At 39.9% G+C, this 17,067-nt stretch overlaps 1 protein-coding gene across 1 annotated transcript in view; it reads right to left on the bottom strand.

Moving 5' to 3' along the window:
• HDHD1 (haloacid dehalogenase-like hydrolase domain containing 1) overlaps nucleotides 1–10,096 on the bottom strand; it is a gene marked incomplete at its 5' end in the record, with an annotated part of 39,637 nt that extends 29,541 nt beyond the window's left edge. Inside the window, 2 exons of the mRNA XM_010289826.1 lie at nucleotides 3,889–4,121; nucleotides 10,051–10,096. Coding sequence (XP_010288128.1) covers nucleotides 3,889–4,121; nucleotides 10,051–10,096 — 279 coding nt within the window. The remainder of the gene's footprint in view (nucleotides 1–3,888; nucleotides 4,122–10,050) is intronic.
• Between the last annotated feature and the right edge of the window lie 6,971 nt (nucleotides 10,097–17,067).

Raw genomic sequence — 17,067 nt, 5'->3', positions numbered from 1 at the left:
GCAGGAAGCTAAAGTGGCAGTCCTCTCCAAGTGCATATCAAGCAATCTCCAATGCTTAAGTGGACATAAAGCTCCAAAGAACCTTATACAGCTTTCAGCCAGGGATCAGAGTATATCTAATTCAATGGAAAATATTCCAATCACATAAAGCATCGATGTATGGGCCCAAGCACCAAATACATTGCTCTAATAATCTGTTTCTCTTGCTTTCTAATTATCTGTTTCTCTTGCTTATGCAGACATTACCTATAGTTGGGTGGGAGTGTTCATCTGCTGGAGGGCAGGAGGGCTCTGCAGAGGGATCTGGACAGGCTGGATCGATGGGCAGAGGTCAACTGTATGAGGTTTAACAAGGCCAAGTGCAGGGTCCTGCACTTGGGTCACAACAACCCCATGCAACGCTACAGGCTTGGGGAGGAGTGGCTGGAGAGCTGCCTGGTGGAAAAGAACCTGGTTGACAGCCGGCTGAACATAAACCAGCAGTGTGCCCAGGTGGCCAAGAAAGCCAACAGCGTCCTGGCCTGTATCAGAAATAGCGTGGCCAGCAGGAGTAGGGAAGTGATTGTGCCCCTGTACTTGGCACTGGTGAGGCCGCACCTCGAATCCTGTGTTCAGTTTTGGGCCCCTCACTACAAGAAGGATGTTGAGGTGCTGGAGCGTGTCCAGAGAAGGGCAACGAAGCTGGTGAGGGGTCTGGAGAACAAGTCTTACGAGGAGCAGCTGAGGGAACTGGGGTTGTTCAGTCTGGAGAAGAGAAGGCTGAGGGGAGACCTTGTCACTCTCTACAACTACCTGAACAGAGGTTTCAGCGAGGTGGGTGTCAGTCTCTTCTGGAGACAGGACAAGAGGAAATGGCCTCTAAGTTGTGCCAGGGGACGTTTAGATTAGATATTAGGAAAAATTTCTTTATGGAGAGAGTGGTCAAGCATTGGAACAGGCTGCCCAGGGAGGTGGTGGAGTCACAATCACTGGAAGTGTTCAAAAAACATGTAGATGTGGCACTTCAGGCCATGGTTTAATGGGCATTGTGGTGTTGGGTTGACTCTAGGACTTGATGATTTTAAAGGTCTTTTCCAACCTTAATGATTCTATGATTCTATTACCTCCTGATATTTTTCTGCAAACTTGCATACTCATGGGATCACAGAATCTTTGGGTTGGAAGGGATCTTTAAAGGTCATCTAGTCCAACCACCCTGCAATGACCAGGGACACCTGCAACTAGATCAAGTTGCTCAGAGCCCTGTCCAACCTGACCTTGAATGTTGCCTGGGATGGGGCATCCACCACTTCTCTGGGCAACGTGTTCCAGTGTTCCACTACCCTCATTGTCAAAAATTTCTTCCTTATATCTAGTCTGAATCTGCCCTCTTTTAGTTTAAAACCATTACCCCTTGTCCTATAGCAACAGGCCCTGCAGTCCGTCCCCATCTTTCTTACAAGCCCCCTTTTTAAGTACCGAAAGGCTGCAATGAGGTCTTCTCCAGTGCCTTCTCCAGGCTGAACAACCCCAACTCTCTCAGCCTTTCTTCATAGGAATGGTGTTCCATCCCTCTGATCATTTTGGTGGCCCTCCTCTGGACCCTCTCTGGGGTTTTCAGCATGAAATCCAAACCTGTGGCTCTAGTAGTTCACCACTTGGGACTAAAGACTGCAGATGCCATCACTACACTGCAATTGGTCATGAATGTTTCAGATAGTTTTGCAAGTACTGTTTTGATTTTCTTCTTCTTGAGAGTTCTGTGCTTGTGTTAAATTCCCACACTTCAACATCTGTGATTTTTGTAGATGCAACAAAAAAATATTCAGCTGAATTATCTGCACTAAGGAAACTCTGCTGTTAAACTTCATATAAAGGAAAAGCATGGGTTCAAACATTTATGCTCTTCTTCAAAGAAACATTAAAGAAAATAACTAAAGAAAACTGCCATGAACATTCTGAATTTTTGTTTGTCTAACATACCTTTAAAGTTTAAAATTAAGTGTAGTACAGATAGTACTATTATCTTCAAATATTTTTTTGTTGTTAACATATCTAAGGCAACTTACTGCTGAAAAAATATCTACGGCAGTGTCACTGTTTTTTGTATGTTTTTTAAATGTTTTTGTCCTTTTCAATTATCTTGTGATAATCTTGTGACTTTTCTGAAATAGAGCCAAATAAACTGAAAGTTTTGGGAAAGCTGTCCCTCTGGATATTAGTTAAGCTCCTCACATTAAATAATAGTTTAATTTGTCATTAACACAGCTGAGATTCAATTTCCTTACCTCTCCTTCAGATACAATACCAGTTATGTCCCAGCTTTATAGAAATTTTCAATACTTTTTGCTCTTTTACTTTCAGAATTACAGAACAGCTTACAGCCACATGTCCATACAACTGAAAAGTATGCATTACACACCTCCTCCTGTTGCACAAAAACTACACCACACAACATTACAGGAACATACTCTGATTTTTTTGTTCCCTAGACCTACAGTTAAGCAAGAAAGAATAATTTTGTAGGAAAGCAACATTAAGCTGTAGTTTAAGCTTGTTTTCAACTCCTCTCTTAATCCCTCCAGAACCTTAGTCTGCTTCCCAATATTTGCTCTCCGCTGAGTATTAACATGTTCAAAATTTAACTATGTGACTCTAAGGTGAGTTTTACAGCTGTGCTGCTCAGATTCTTGAACATTTGGAACGTACCATACATACAAGGCCTACTCACAGAAGTACCTAACATGTCCATACAACAGCCATCTGCATGAACATGACCATGAACATTTGGTGTATCTTTTCTCAACATCTAAGTTTCCAAATGAAATTGATGCACATACACAGAATGTCAAGAATATACACATACAGAATGCCAACTTGCAACAGGAAAAAAAAGAAAAAACGAAAACCAAAACCAATTTGGTTAACGTTCGTAATATGCCACATTGCATCAAACTTATTTCACTTTGTATTCCCAGGCAATGCAAATACCATTTAGACTCTGGGTGAGAACTTGAAGTATGAAAGGCTGAAGAATCTTAGCTAATCCTTCCACATGTATTTGTGCAACCATTTTTTCCTCAATATTCCTACTGAGAAAACAGTAGTCACAGTCTAATCCACCTAAAATTGTTCCTTAAAAATTAGTATGTAATGCATTTTTATGCAGTGATGAAACTCCAAAACTCTTCTGCTCAAGACAGACATGAAGTGAGAAAAATATTTTAAGGAGAAAGGCAATTTAGTTTAAAATAAAAGCAAACGCATTATTTTAACTAACTGTCTATTTATCTTTCAAATATTCTCCCAGATTTCTATTTCAGAATCAACTTTGGGAAGTGATATGTAAGAGAGAGAAACTAAACACCTGTAGCATTTGAGAAAGATTGCTCAAACTGGCCAGTTTTAAATCAGAAAACGGGAATTATGATCTCAGAAATTTAGAATGCAAGAGGAAAGACATGGCTTAGGAAAAATAGATGCCCTCTTTACCAAGAAGTATCTTTAATGTTTAGACACATAAGAGGTAAATCAGCCATGAATATATGAAAAATAAACTGATCTATGTTTAAATAACTGTTTCCAAACTTTGTGTAGTGAAGTTATGCTTGCAGATTTATGCATATAGCGGAAAATAATTACACTTTCCTATTACTGCACACTATCATGTAGTAAATCAGAGCAATTTGCATTACAAACATTATACATAGCAAGGGGAAATGATGCTTTCCAACAATCTCTTGCTTCAACAGCATAAACAACTTTGAAAACAGAGGTGGGTGATTTTATAATGTTTCTATTAAATATTAATCTAAGTATTTATCATGTTGAAAAAAAAAAATATATCCAAAAATAGGCCAAACAGACTATTCTTAACTTTTCAGTTAATTCATTCCCTCCCCTTCTTACCTTCTCTGGAGGTGCAGGAGGGTGAAATCTCTTTGCACAAACTAGAAATGCATCAGGCTGTGGCTTGCCATGCTTCACCTCGGGGTCATCTCCCAACACAATATGATGAAAAAGACCAAAGAAGTCTTTGTGTCTGGCTGTTTTCATCTGAAATGTCACTTCAGCTGAGCTGGTGGCAACAGCTATGGGTATGTTGTGTTTGTGTAAATGACGGATCAGCTTATCAACCCCTGCAAGATAAATACATACATTTAAATTTTTGAATCTTTGCATGTATATAGGTATATGTATTAATATTCATAGCTACTTACAATATATTTAACAGTATTTCAACAATGTTATCTTACTGAAGGTAACAACCAATCAGTTAGTGTAGAAAAAAATTCTTGCTATATCTGAAACATTCCTTATCCACACAAAAATCATGGAACATTCCTCAAGGTATATACTTGTTCTGTCATCAAATTATGCCAAAATGGGTTCAACATTATTGCATAACTACACCCACTAGAAGCTCATTACGCAATGTCCCCAACATTATGTATATTTATTATTTCAAACTCTCTAGAAATGAGAGAAAAGCACACAGAGAAACATTTTCTTTTATACATAGAGTTATGCTCCTGGGAAAAAAAAGGCAAAAAAATATACTCTCTTCACTGAAGTATTAATTTCTGAAGCAGGTATCCAACTGGCTTAAACCAGCCCCTAAGAGAGCTCAGTTTCTGTCTTTTGCAATTACTAAAGCAAGTAACACTGGGCAGAGGAGGGGAGCTGTCAGTCACGGTTGTTAATACCAGAGTTTTATCTATGGATGCTGTGAACCCAGAGTAATGAACACCTCAAGTCTAATGGATAGAAACTTCAATCCAACCCAGTTTTCTAGGGAAGGTTAATGCAGGGAACAGTGAAAACACAGCAGTCTGTGTAAGAGGGAAACATACTTCATTATTCACTGTAAGTTTTGAGTTTCCTGTGCACGGGTTTCAATGGTTCTTCGCTGCAGCATTCTAAACGCTGGATACCTCTCCCAGATAAAACAACTAGCAGTGTCTACTGTCTAATCGGTCTTTACCAGTTCACAAGAGAAAACCCCTCCTATCTGTAATATCAGTTCAGCTCTGCTTTTTGGCATGAGTCCAAACTGTGTTGGACACAGGATATTAGTTTCAGGTAGATAATCCTCCAGTTGATTTTTGGGCCTTTGAACCAACTTGAGAACAATTGTTTGTTTTCATCTTCCAACTGCATGAATTCTTATCCTATTTTTCATGCCTGGTTATATTAAAGTAATCTTATTCCCTTCCTCCTGATTCACTGTCTGTCGTGGTTTAGCCCCAGCCGGCAACTAAGCACCTCACAGCCGCTCGCTCACTCCCCCCCTCCACAGTGGGATGGGGGGAGGGAATTGGAAAAAACTCATGGGTTGAGAAAAAAACAGTTTAATAGGACAGCAAGAGAGAAGGAAACAACAATGGTAACAATAATAATACTGACAAAAGAATGTACAAGAACAAATGATGCCCAATACAGCAATTGCTCACCACCCCGTGATCGATAGCCCGTCCCCGAGCAGCGGTTCCCGCCCACCGGCCACCTCCAGCCGATGCGCTGGGCACGAGGTTACGCGGTGGGGAATGTCCCTGTGGCCAGCCTGGGCCAGCTGTCCCGGCCGTGCCCCCTCCCAGCTCCCCGGGCACCTCCCCGCTGGCACAGCCTGGGGAGCCGGAAAGTCTTCGATTTAATGTAAGCACAACTACTTAGCCACAACTAAAAACTTCAGTGTGTCATCAACATTATTCTCATACCAACTCCAAAACACAGCACTAAACCAGCTGTTGGGAAGAAAAAACAGCTCCATCCCAGCCAAAACCAGGACACTGTCATATTTATGTCTGGTCCGTGCTCCCTCAAAACATTCCCGTTCCTCATGTCCATTTAATTCTTTCCTTTGCCACCCCAGCATCTCTTGTGTTTTCCGTGTGATCCGGCCTTCCTGTTCCATTTTGACAAGTCTATAAAGAACAATCTTATCCCCAAGTATAGGCATACAGCCCAACTTTGAGAAGTTATAATTACTACTGATAATAAAGTGTGTAGATTAATAAATAGGTGCATTAATTAACCCATCTATCTGGAAATATGACCTGTAGATGTGGCCCTCTGCAGATTTCTTCTCTCTGTTCTCCAGAATCTAATAAACCAATTAATAACTGACATTTCCAGCTCCACGCTTTTACTTGAAGACAGCCTTTAAACTGTAAATACATGCACTTCTGTGATGTTACATTTACAGTTGGACAGAAACAACAACAGTGTTATTCCTCCTCTAATGTCACTGTATCACCCATTTAAAAGCCCTTCTATGCCCCCTTAAATGATTATATTAATAATAAGCAAGTACATTTTCTACAAATGATGCTACTTTGTCCTCTCACTGAAATATGATACTAAATACAAGTTAACTTTTTATTCCAGATACAGATTATGTCTTCATTCTGAAACATGTGAAGTAAGTCCGTATTAAATTAATGGAAGTACTAAGATCTCTTAATGTAAAACAGTAGCCTAAATGTTTCTTTTTTAAAATGAAATGCATTCATTCAAAGGAATTTATTATAAATAATCTGCAACATTTAGCAAGGCTAGCATATAGTGTGTGTAGTACTATAAAGAAGTCTAAGGATTACACAAGTAAGAAGACTTTTCCTATCTCCTATGCTCTTGCTATGATATAGCTAGTTTTCTCTAAAGTTGTGCTCTTTTCAAATACCTAATTTTCTTCAGTCCCACTGCATCACAGCTTCAGTTCATCTGTCACAGGGTATGTTTATCCTATGTTTCTATTGGAGGTAGTTAGCCACAGAAAAGGACTGTTGCAGAAAGGTTATTTCTTCAGGGTTTTCTTTTACATTCCCCCAGCACATGTCATGATTTCGGTGTGTAAATGTGTGTGTGTGTTTACTTTCTCTTTTTGGCTTCCCTCACTACGAAGGAGCTAAAATGCAGCTGTCCCTAATAGCTCCAGAGAGCAAACGTTTACTTACTCAGAAAATACACTTTAATAAAAATATGCCATTAAAATGTATTATTTGAATATGTGTAAACATAGCAAAATAGATTAAAAAAAAATTGCAAGGGGAAAAAATTAAATTGCATGTGGAAGAATAGCTAGCCTAACTTCACAAGCTCAAGACAGTAGCAGATGAAAAATATTTTCATTCCAGGTTTGTTATTTCTTTGTAAAAGCTGAAGGTCAACAAAATCCACTTTTGTTTGCATTAATTACCTCAAATATAGCTCTAGACACTTTGCCACCACATCAAATTACTGACACAATTATTGTACTAATTCAGCATATAATTCTTTATTAGAAAGGTAATATTCTTAGTACCTTTCTTGTGCTTTTTGTACAGAAAACGTCAGCACAAGAGGAAGTGAGGAGCTGCTCTAAAGGTCTGTAAGAAACTTCCCTTGGCATATACTTCGTCATTATACTCCCCTATAGCTACACAGATTTTTCAATCAAATGAAGACTTCAGTTACATCAAAAATGACCAATTAAAAACTCAATGGCTATGAAGAAATATGGTGAAAATTCCTGTGAACTCACTAACTTCTAACTTACTTGTAGCTATCATGTAAGGGATTGAGGCCCACTCGTCACAGAGGGACCCGTATGCTAGGCTTCCTGGGACCATCCTCCACCCTTCCTACTGAAAGCTTAGCTACATGCAGCAAGTTCTTTTTTTTATTCTTTTTCTTTGAGCATTTCTGATTAAAAACAAAAAAATAAAGAAAGATCAAAAGAAACAAGAATCTGTTTTTCCAGCATACGGACACACTCCTAATGAGGTACACATGCAATAACAATCTGAGGCAGTACAACATAAATTCTCCAAGCAATCATAAAAAAGATCAGGAATAAATATCCGACATTGCTAAGCTTTATTTCCAATGTACTCTTTCATTTCAATTAATCAAAAAGGTAAATACTGTTTCTTTCCTCTATCTCTTTAAACACTAAGTTTTAGAACAGAAACAGAAGCCTATTATATTCTAAATGTAATAGTTAAATACCAGTGACTACTGGAAAGAAAAACAGGTGAAAGGAATTTTAAACTGAATTTAGTTACAGAAGCTGAAAAGAAGAAGGATCAACTTTAAACGTCAGCATCTTTAAAACGTGATTATCACAAATGTCAATGAAGTTAACAATTTTGGGAAAAGGAAAAGAAAACTAACTAAACCAACATAAAGGAGGTATTTCTTCTGAGACCACAAGACACATTTTAAAGGAAGAGATCAGCCCTTTTGTTCTGAAAGCTGCAGAAAAACATATATAATACATATATATATTTTTTTTTTAAAAGGAAGTATTATTCCTTCATTAGACTCCCAATGTGGTGTTTGTTCTCTTTAGATTTCAGCTGAAACCCCGGTGACTAATACATTGGATCAACTGACAAACAAATATTAAGACTTATACTGAACAACAAAACCCTTGGGCTAACTGTCGCATTTTCCTTTTCATTGACTAGTACAAACATGTACAGCAAGAGCTCAGGAAACCAAGTAATGCTGTGCTAAAATGATCTAACGATAGTCCCTATCCAATTATTTACATGCTATTACAACACTGTTTTCTACGTGATTTTTTTTCAGTTATATTTTATAATCAAAAGGCATTATTCATTATGAAGTGAAAATTAACAAGTCATAACTCCTGAGAGCTATCAAACTGATGGAAAACAAAGGGAATTTTTGTTTTCCTTTTAGCTTTATACAAATAGGAGCTCTGTGACAGACAGAATACTTCAGAACAGTGAACAACAGGTAAACTTTTGTTACATTTTATATACTTTCAAATTTTCATATCATCCCCTTTCTTGTGTTTGTCTACCGCTGAACAGAACATTATTCTTAACTAGTATCACCTCTGGAACTCCAGATTCTGACCTATTTCTTGTGAAATGCCTCCAGACAAATAAGGAGATAATATAAAGCTCTTCTTTTTTTTTTTTTTTTTCTAATGTGAGTCTCCAACCAAACTTTTGTCTTTCAAAGCACTTTTTAGGTTTCTCTTTTCCTGAAGTGAAGTGTCTATGAACATGTTATAGTAGAGTATAGGAATACTTTTCAAGATAGAAAAGAAACTGATCTCCATCATAAGCTGGCCAAACATATGAGACAGGGAAGAGGATTATTCATGCCACTTCTGCGCTGAACCGTAATTTCAGTTTCCTCTGTTCAACAGCTGAATGATTTCGTGTGTTCATATTTCTGCTTGCAGTCGATTCATTTGAAGGCATAACTACACCATCATGCAGACAATCACACACTAAGCTCTGCCAATACCTTAACCTGAAAATCCACTGTCTGATGGTCTTATAAGCACAGACAAAGTCTCCTACAGTCTTATGGCTTCAGGAATACAGCACAGAGTGCAGGAACAAAGTCCCATAAATGCCCAGGCCTACACAGACAGTCCCACTGTGGCTTCTAATGTCTGTTTCAGTCCTAAAAAGATGAACATAAGCTATGTAAGAAAAAGCCCTTAAAAAATGAACAGAACTCCCCAAGGCCTTCCCTTAAGCCAAAGCATACATTGTAAATAGGACCACAAGAAGTTAGTATCCTAAAATTTACAAGGTAGCTTTTATGAAAGGTAAGTTTCAAAATTACATTACCTGGCTAAGAAGGCCTGTATTGGATTTGCTTGGCAAGGTTTTGGTAGAGGGGAAAAAAAATGGCACACAGCACTTGCAGCCAGAGAGAATATATGAAAACAGCTCTGCAGACCCCAGGTCAGTGAGGAAGGAGGGGGAGAGGTGCTCCAGGCACCAGAGCAGAGATCCCCTGCAGCCTGTGGTGAAGACCACCGTGAGGCCGGCTGTGCCGCTGCAGCCCATGGAGCTCCACACTGGAGCAGGTATCCACCTGCAGCCCGGGGAGGACCCCACACCTGAAGGAGGCTGTGATCCTGTGGGAAGCCCACGCTGGAGCAGGATCCTGGCAGGACCTGTGGGCCCATGGAGAGAGGTGCCCACTCCGGAGCAGGTTTGCTGGCAGGACTTGTGACCCTGTGGGGGACCCACACTGGAGCAGTCTGTTCCTGAAGGACGGCACCCCATGGAAAGGACCCAGGCTGGAGCAGTTTGTGAAGAACTGCAGCCTGTGGGAAGGACTCACATTGGAGAAGTTCATGGAGGACAGTCTCCCGTGGGAGGGACCCCACACTGGAGCAAGGGCAGAGTGTGAGGAGTCCTTCCCTTTAGGAGGAAGGAGCGGCAGAGACAACGTGTGATGAACTGACCACAACCCCCATTCCCTGTCCCCCTGCACCGCTTGGGGGGAGGTGGTAGAGAAATGGGGAGCAAAGTTGAGCCCAGGAAGAAGGAAGGGGTGGGGGAAAGGTGTTTAAGATTTGGTCTTATTTCTCATTATCCTACTCTGATTTGATTGGCGATAAATTAAACTGATTTCCCCAAGTTTAGTCTGTTTTGCCCATGACAATAACTGCTGAATGATCTCTCCCTGTCCTTACCTCAACTCATAAGCTTCTCACTACATTTTCCTCTCCTCTGTCCAGCTGAGGAGGGGGAGTGATAGAGCAACTTTGGTGGGCACCTGGCGTCTAGCCAAGGTCAACCCACCACAAGGCCTCAAATAAACAAACAGCAGCATTTTCAGTGGCAAATCCTTTCACGAACAACACAGTGTACTATATACCTCTCTTGCATCTCTTTAGTCCTTTCTTGGGTGCCACCTAGGTACTAACTACACCTAATTTCTAATTAATAGTATTTTAACCATTATGCAATCCCAGAAAGAGAAACAGAAAATCAGTGGGCCATAGAGAAGACTCTGTGTGTGTGTGTTATGCCTTTTTAAAAATTTGTTATTTGAAAGCTTACATGTTCTGCTAGGAAGGACATTTAGCAGACACATCCCCATTTTTCCCATGCTCAGACAAAATCCAAACAGCTCACAGGGGTTTTAGTTCTGCACCAACCATCACAGATAATATTCCTTTACAGTTTCCAACTAATTTAGCTATGGTGTTAACCAATGTAAAGATATTTTGAGCAACCTCAAACAGGGAGCCGTCATATACATTAATACCTTACAGTCTTCAGAATGAGTGTTCTTATTCAAACAATTACAGTCTTGGACATCTAATAATCAGAGAAATAGTATAATATAGAATTAATTTAGTTCAAGATAGTAAATAATGGGGAAAAAAACCAAAACAAACAAAATACCATAAATACAGCATATTCCTCATACTAATTAAAGGCAAGCATCAAGTAGCCAATGAAAGCACGTTATATTGTGGAGTTTCCATAGATTCTGCCTGTTCATTTTCAGATTCAAGTGAAAATTCAAGCTAAACTACGTAAAGCTAAAGGCTACATGTACAGAAATGATAAAAGCTTCAGACAGACTTATTATTTTATCTGTTTCTCTTCATAGCTGCTTTTTTAAAAAGCAAACACACGTGAACTCTTAAAAAAACCCAAAATAGAAATTGGGTATTTTAAAACTGATATGAAGATGACCTTCTATGCCCAAAAGCTTCTCCACAGTTCAGTTAGTTTAATGAATGATACTACTTCTCATTTAAAATCTTCTCTCACACAGGCCTCAAATCATTATGATTATAGTAACAACATTACTGCTATCTATAACTGCTATGTATCTTTTGACGTGGATTGGGGACTACAGAAATACTTCAGAAAAAGTGAGTTATTTAGGACATTTTACTCATTAAAGTGCCTTATGCCCCTCCCTAATTAGTTATTGGTTCTATGATTATTTATCCAGTAAACTTCTGTGCTATTCTTATTTTTTGTCTGTATTTTGTAATCACAACATGCAATTTGGTCTCCAGTTAATTGTAATTGTTGAGAAGATACTCATTCTCCTTACTTCAATAAGCTATACAGGCCACTGTCATTTGACAATTTAATCATGAGTACTATTAGTCAAATTTATTTTATTGTCAACTGTAATTATAAGCCAAAGGAATGATTCTCTCCCTAATCTTTTTGATAAGAAACGTGCTGCTTTGAAAAATGGAGTGGGGTATTGAACCATGCCACAAAGTTTTTTTAATGCCCTGTATTTCATGGGGAACAAAATCTTTCCCTGTGTATCTTTTGCTGTATCTATATATGTTTGAGTTTTCGGGGATTTGTGTGGGGGGGAGTAATTTAGTTAGTTAATCTGAGCTACTTGTTCTCGTCAAAAAAATACTCATTTTTGTTTTCCTTTTTGTGTCATGTTTGACTAGTCTGTTAATCTGCTACCTCTTTTATCCTGTTTCCCTTCTCCTTCACTGCTGTATGTGTGTGTTTTGTTTCTCTTTCCCTGATATACGTTTGGAGCTCGTCTGCACTATGTAGCCCATGCTAATACAACTATACTTTTTAAGTCCTGTAGCTGAGACGCAGCATATTCTGGAGAAGAAACAACATGGCTACAGATTTTTTTAGAGAACATTGTCTTGATCAACAGACTTTTGCCCTATGCACTGAAATTTTTATTGGAAGAACTATACTGATCACCATGCTCTTTCTTAACATAGCTTGCACGCAAATTATGATCTCAAATACAACTTCACGCTCTTTTTGCAGACTGTCAACACTCCCTCCAAGAAGATCTTCACATACATCCATCACAGCATTGCTCTTCATTCACCACCGTGTAGATACAGTTAGCTTCCTACTCACGCTAACAGCACGAGAACAGAGGACACCTGACCTCTGTGGCACCAAAACCAAGGCTCTTTAGGCACCCATATTCAACTCCACTTCATTTTGCTGTAATGTTACGCAAAACAAGCTGCCCGAGAGCATTCAGTGTGTATTTGGAAGAAAAGATTTACTGCTGAGAAAACAGACTAAAGGAAACCAGTGTGCTCCATGCATTGTTTAAATTAACTCTGTACATGCATTATGCATGTCTTGATGATTTATGTCCAGCTGTGTACAATCGGAAATCTTAAGGATAAATATAGCCTCTGTAAGAAAAGATTGCCCCTCTTTTTCAAAATCATTTATAGTACCTACATGGAATGTGGTATCAGACCAAATTTAAAGCTCATCAAGATTTCATCACTCTCTTTAATCAAAGAAAAACTAGCATTACCACTCAGGGATTTGTCAAGTTGATTGGATTTCTAGCCAATTCAATGATAACCCTTTAAGTTGATAAAAGCAATTCTATGGTTAAAAACCTCAACAGCCCCTGAACACTAAAAGCACCCAACAAAGAAAAAAAAATAAAATAGTCTTACTTAGAACAAGAAACATCTCTCTGTTCACTTACATCACAAACTGATTAAAAAATATTTTTTATGTAGTCTGGTGTGCTGCAACAGTTGCCAGCCCATCAGCACAGTGCTATTCATTACCTAGACTTGTTCTCAATCCTCAAGTGAAGTGAGCATTGCTGCTGTGAAGGTGACAGTGTGACAGAGGTGGGGCTATCCACCACCTGGTGTAACTGCCATGAATGCTTTAACTTTGTCAGCCCTGAACTGGTCAGGCAGTTGGACCAGATGATATTTGTAGGTCCCTTCCAACTGAAAGAGTCTATTTATTCTATTCTATTCCATTCTATTTCTGAATCTCATAAGACTATGGAAACATAACTCTCAGAACCACCTGTTTCTTTTTTGTTCTGAGACATTTTGGGCCCCTCATTACAAGAAGGACACTGAGGTGCTGGAGCGTGTCCAAGGAAAGGCAAGGAAGCTGGTGAAGGGTCTGGAGCACAAGTCTTACGAGGAGCATCTGAGGGAACTGGGGTTGTTTAGTCTGGAGAAGAGGGGGCTGAGGGGAGACCTTATCACTTTCTACAACTACCTGAAAGGGGGTTGTGGTGAGGTGGGTGTTGGTCTCTTCTCCCAACTAACTAGTGATAGGATGAGCCTCTAAGTTGTGCCAGGGGAGGTTTAGTTTGGATATTAGGAAAAATGTCTGTACTGAGAGAGTGGTCAAGCATTGGAACAGGCTGCCCAGGGAGGTGGTGGAGTCAGCATCACGGGAAGTGTTCAAAAAACGTGTGGACGTGGCACTTCGGGACATGGTTTAGTGGGCATGGTGGTGTTGGGTTGATGTTGGCCTTGATGATCTTAAAGGTCTTTTCCAACCTTAATGATTCTGTGATTCTGTGATTGTTTAAAAATGCCATCTGCAATGGTATGTTAACCTTTCACTAAGCTACAGTGGATAAGAAGCCAAAAATCAGAGACTGCTATGAAAGAATCATAATTTCTTCAGTGTAATTTCATAACACTGACATAATTATAGTAACTGTTGGCAGCTGTGTAACCTGGTGTTAGGTTTTTCTGGATCTGTGTATATTCTGGGTTTACATTAAGCAAAAGCACACCCAGACGCATATAAGTAAAGGTAGATATGCATGGATTTCTTCTACTGCACTTGTCACTACTTACTCTTCTGACAATCCATTTCCATGCAACATAGTACTGCATTTGCAGAAACAGAAAGCCTACTATGTTACTCCTGCAGATAACAATGTTGGTACTCTGAAAGAAATATTTAGAAAAGCAGTACAAGCAGCAGTGCTGTCATTCTGTCAGCACTGTCTTCAATTAACTCCTTTTCTACTGAATCAAAACTGGCCTTCCCTAAGATTCTTTCAGAACTAAAAGTAAATTTAACTGTGAAAAACTGTCAAATAGTTACCAGAAAATTCCATATTAGAAAATAATATACCCTCTTCGTAGGTGAAATCTCTATTTTGACCACAGCCTGATGTACTGAAGCTTGTCAGTCAGTTCAGCCATACTGAAATAGTCAGAATTCCATCTTCAACCACTAGTGTCTCATAAGCGTTGTACATTAAGTGGCATGGCTGGGATGTAGCCTCTCAGGCAAAGAACCGCTTTGCCAATCATATATTCATACATCGTCCACAACATCCTTAACTATCACTGACATACCTGTCAATTACTTGATTAAGGAATTAACAGAGTTATCATCACTAGCAAAAACACATGCATAGCTCACTCTATGTCCAGAAAAAAGTCCTGCTTTCCTTGAGTCACTTTTTCAAACATCATTGGTCATCATTCAGCACCACTCTCCACCAAACGAAATTTGAATTTTATTTTTTGGAAAAACTGTACAAATTGATTGAAAAATAGAACTTTACCTGCCTATTAACTGTCAAAAGACAGACAGAGACTCAGCACATCAGGGTCATCCTTCAACATTAATAAATATGACATCTTACATCTTATTATAACATTAATAAATACCACATCTTACACAACACCTGCATGAAGTCTCTTTGTAATTAAAGAACATTAAGAGGCTGTAGAATAAATCCACAAGGATTACATTAATAAATATCCTCAGAAGATACAAAATGACAGAAGAAAAGTATCAGATTAAAGAATCTGGTTATTAGATTGAAGAACAGGTCAGTCCTTAAAGAAACTAATAGTAAGTAGCTGGAACCACTTCTTTCTAGGTTATTACCTGAGACCATCCTGGTTTTCTCAAAATTTGTGGTAATTCAGCTTGTATTTCATATGCTTCTACCAAGCAAACTATAGATCTCATTACTCCAGTGACGAAGGCTGCCTTTGTGCCCAGCAATGGCCAGTGAGCATAAAGTATTTAAGTTCACATCAATTTTACTTTAGAAAACAGCCTGAAGAAAGTTATCACATGTATTTAGTTGAACTGAAAAGACAATCAGTTGAACGATTCTAGTGATGATAAAAATGTTTACTTGCTTGTCCCAGGTTTTTTGCTTATTTCATCTATGATAGCCCAGCTTTAGTGAGCCCAGAATTCACTTCTTGAAGGCAGGAAGAACACAAAACTGCATGTTTCCTTTGGCTAATCTGTTCCATCACCTATCTGCAACTCTGTTCAAGCCAGGTCAGCGACATTACACACGTGGCTAACATGTGGCTCAGAGGTTGTTGCAATCAACGGAATTTTGATTTTCTTTTGACCATGGGGCTGTTTACACAGCACCGGACCTGCTGACAGCAGATGGAGCGCAACTGTCTCCAAGGGGCAGAAGGATTCTCGCTTACGAGCTGGCAGGCCTCATCAAGAGGACTTTAAACTAGATTTGAAGCGGGGAGGGGATAAAACCAGGCTCACTAGAGGTGAGCCTACGGGTGGCGTGCTCAATAGCCCAGCTCAAGTGCATCTACACCAATGCACGCAGCATGGGCACCAAACAGGAGAAGCTGGAAGCCACTGTGCAGTGGGACAGCTATGATGTAGTTGCCATCACAGAAACATGGTGGGATGATTCTCATGACTGGAGTGTTGCAATGGATGGCTGTAAGCTCTTCAGAAGAGATAGGCAAGGAAGGAGAGGTGGTGGGGTGGCGCTGCATATTATGGAGTGTTTTGATGGTAAAGAGCTCAACGATTATGATGACAAGGTTGAGTGCTTATGGGTAAAGGATGAGGGGAAAGGCAAACAAGGCAGATATCCTGCTGGGTGTCTGTTATAGACCACCCGACCAGGATGAAGAGGCAAACAAAGCATTCTACAAGCAACTGGCAGAACTCTCACAATCACTAGCCCTTGTTCTTGTGGGGGACTTACTGGATGTCTGCTGGATGTATAACACAGCAGAGAGGAAACAGTCGAGGAGGTTCCTGGCGCATGTGGAAGGTAACTTCCTGACACAGCTGATGAGTGAGCCCACCAGGGGAGGTGTCGCTTGACCTGTTGTTTATGGACAGAGAAGGACTGGTGGGAGATGTGATGGTCAGAGTCTGTCTTGGGCCTAGCGACCATGACATGATAGAATCCTCAATTCTTGGTGAAGTAATGAGAGGGGTCAGCAAAACTGCTGCCATGGACTTCTGGAGGGCAGACTTTGGCCTGTTCAGGTCACTGGTTGAGAGAGTCCCTTGGGAGACAGTCCTGAAGGACAAAGGGGTCCAGGAAGGCTGGACAGGCCTTAAAGGGCCAGGAGCAGGCGGTCCCCATGTGCCGCAAAACGAGCTGGTGGGGAAGATGACCAGCCTGGCTGAATAGGGAGATTTTGCTGGGACTCAGGGAAAAGAGGAGAGTTTATCACCTCTGGAAGAAAGGGCACGCAACTCAAGAAGAGCACAAGGATCTTGTCAGGTCACGCAGGGAGAAAATTAGAAAGGCAAAAGCCCA

The sequence above is a fragment of the Phaethon lepturus genome, unplaced genomic scaffold (genome assembly GCF_000687285.1).
Source record: "Phaethon lepturus isolate BGI_N335 unplaced genomic scaffold, ASM68728v1 scaffold346, whole genome shotgun sequence".
Lineage (NCBI taxonomy): Eukaryota > Metazoa > Chordata > Aves > Phaethontiformes > Phaethontidae > Phaethon > Phaethon lepturus.
The sequence above is the reverse complement of the archived record's forward strand: the minus strand, read 5'-3'. Positions and strand labels throughout refer to the sequence as shown.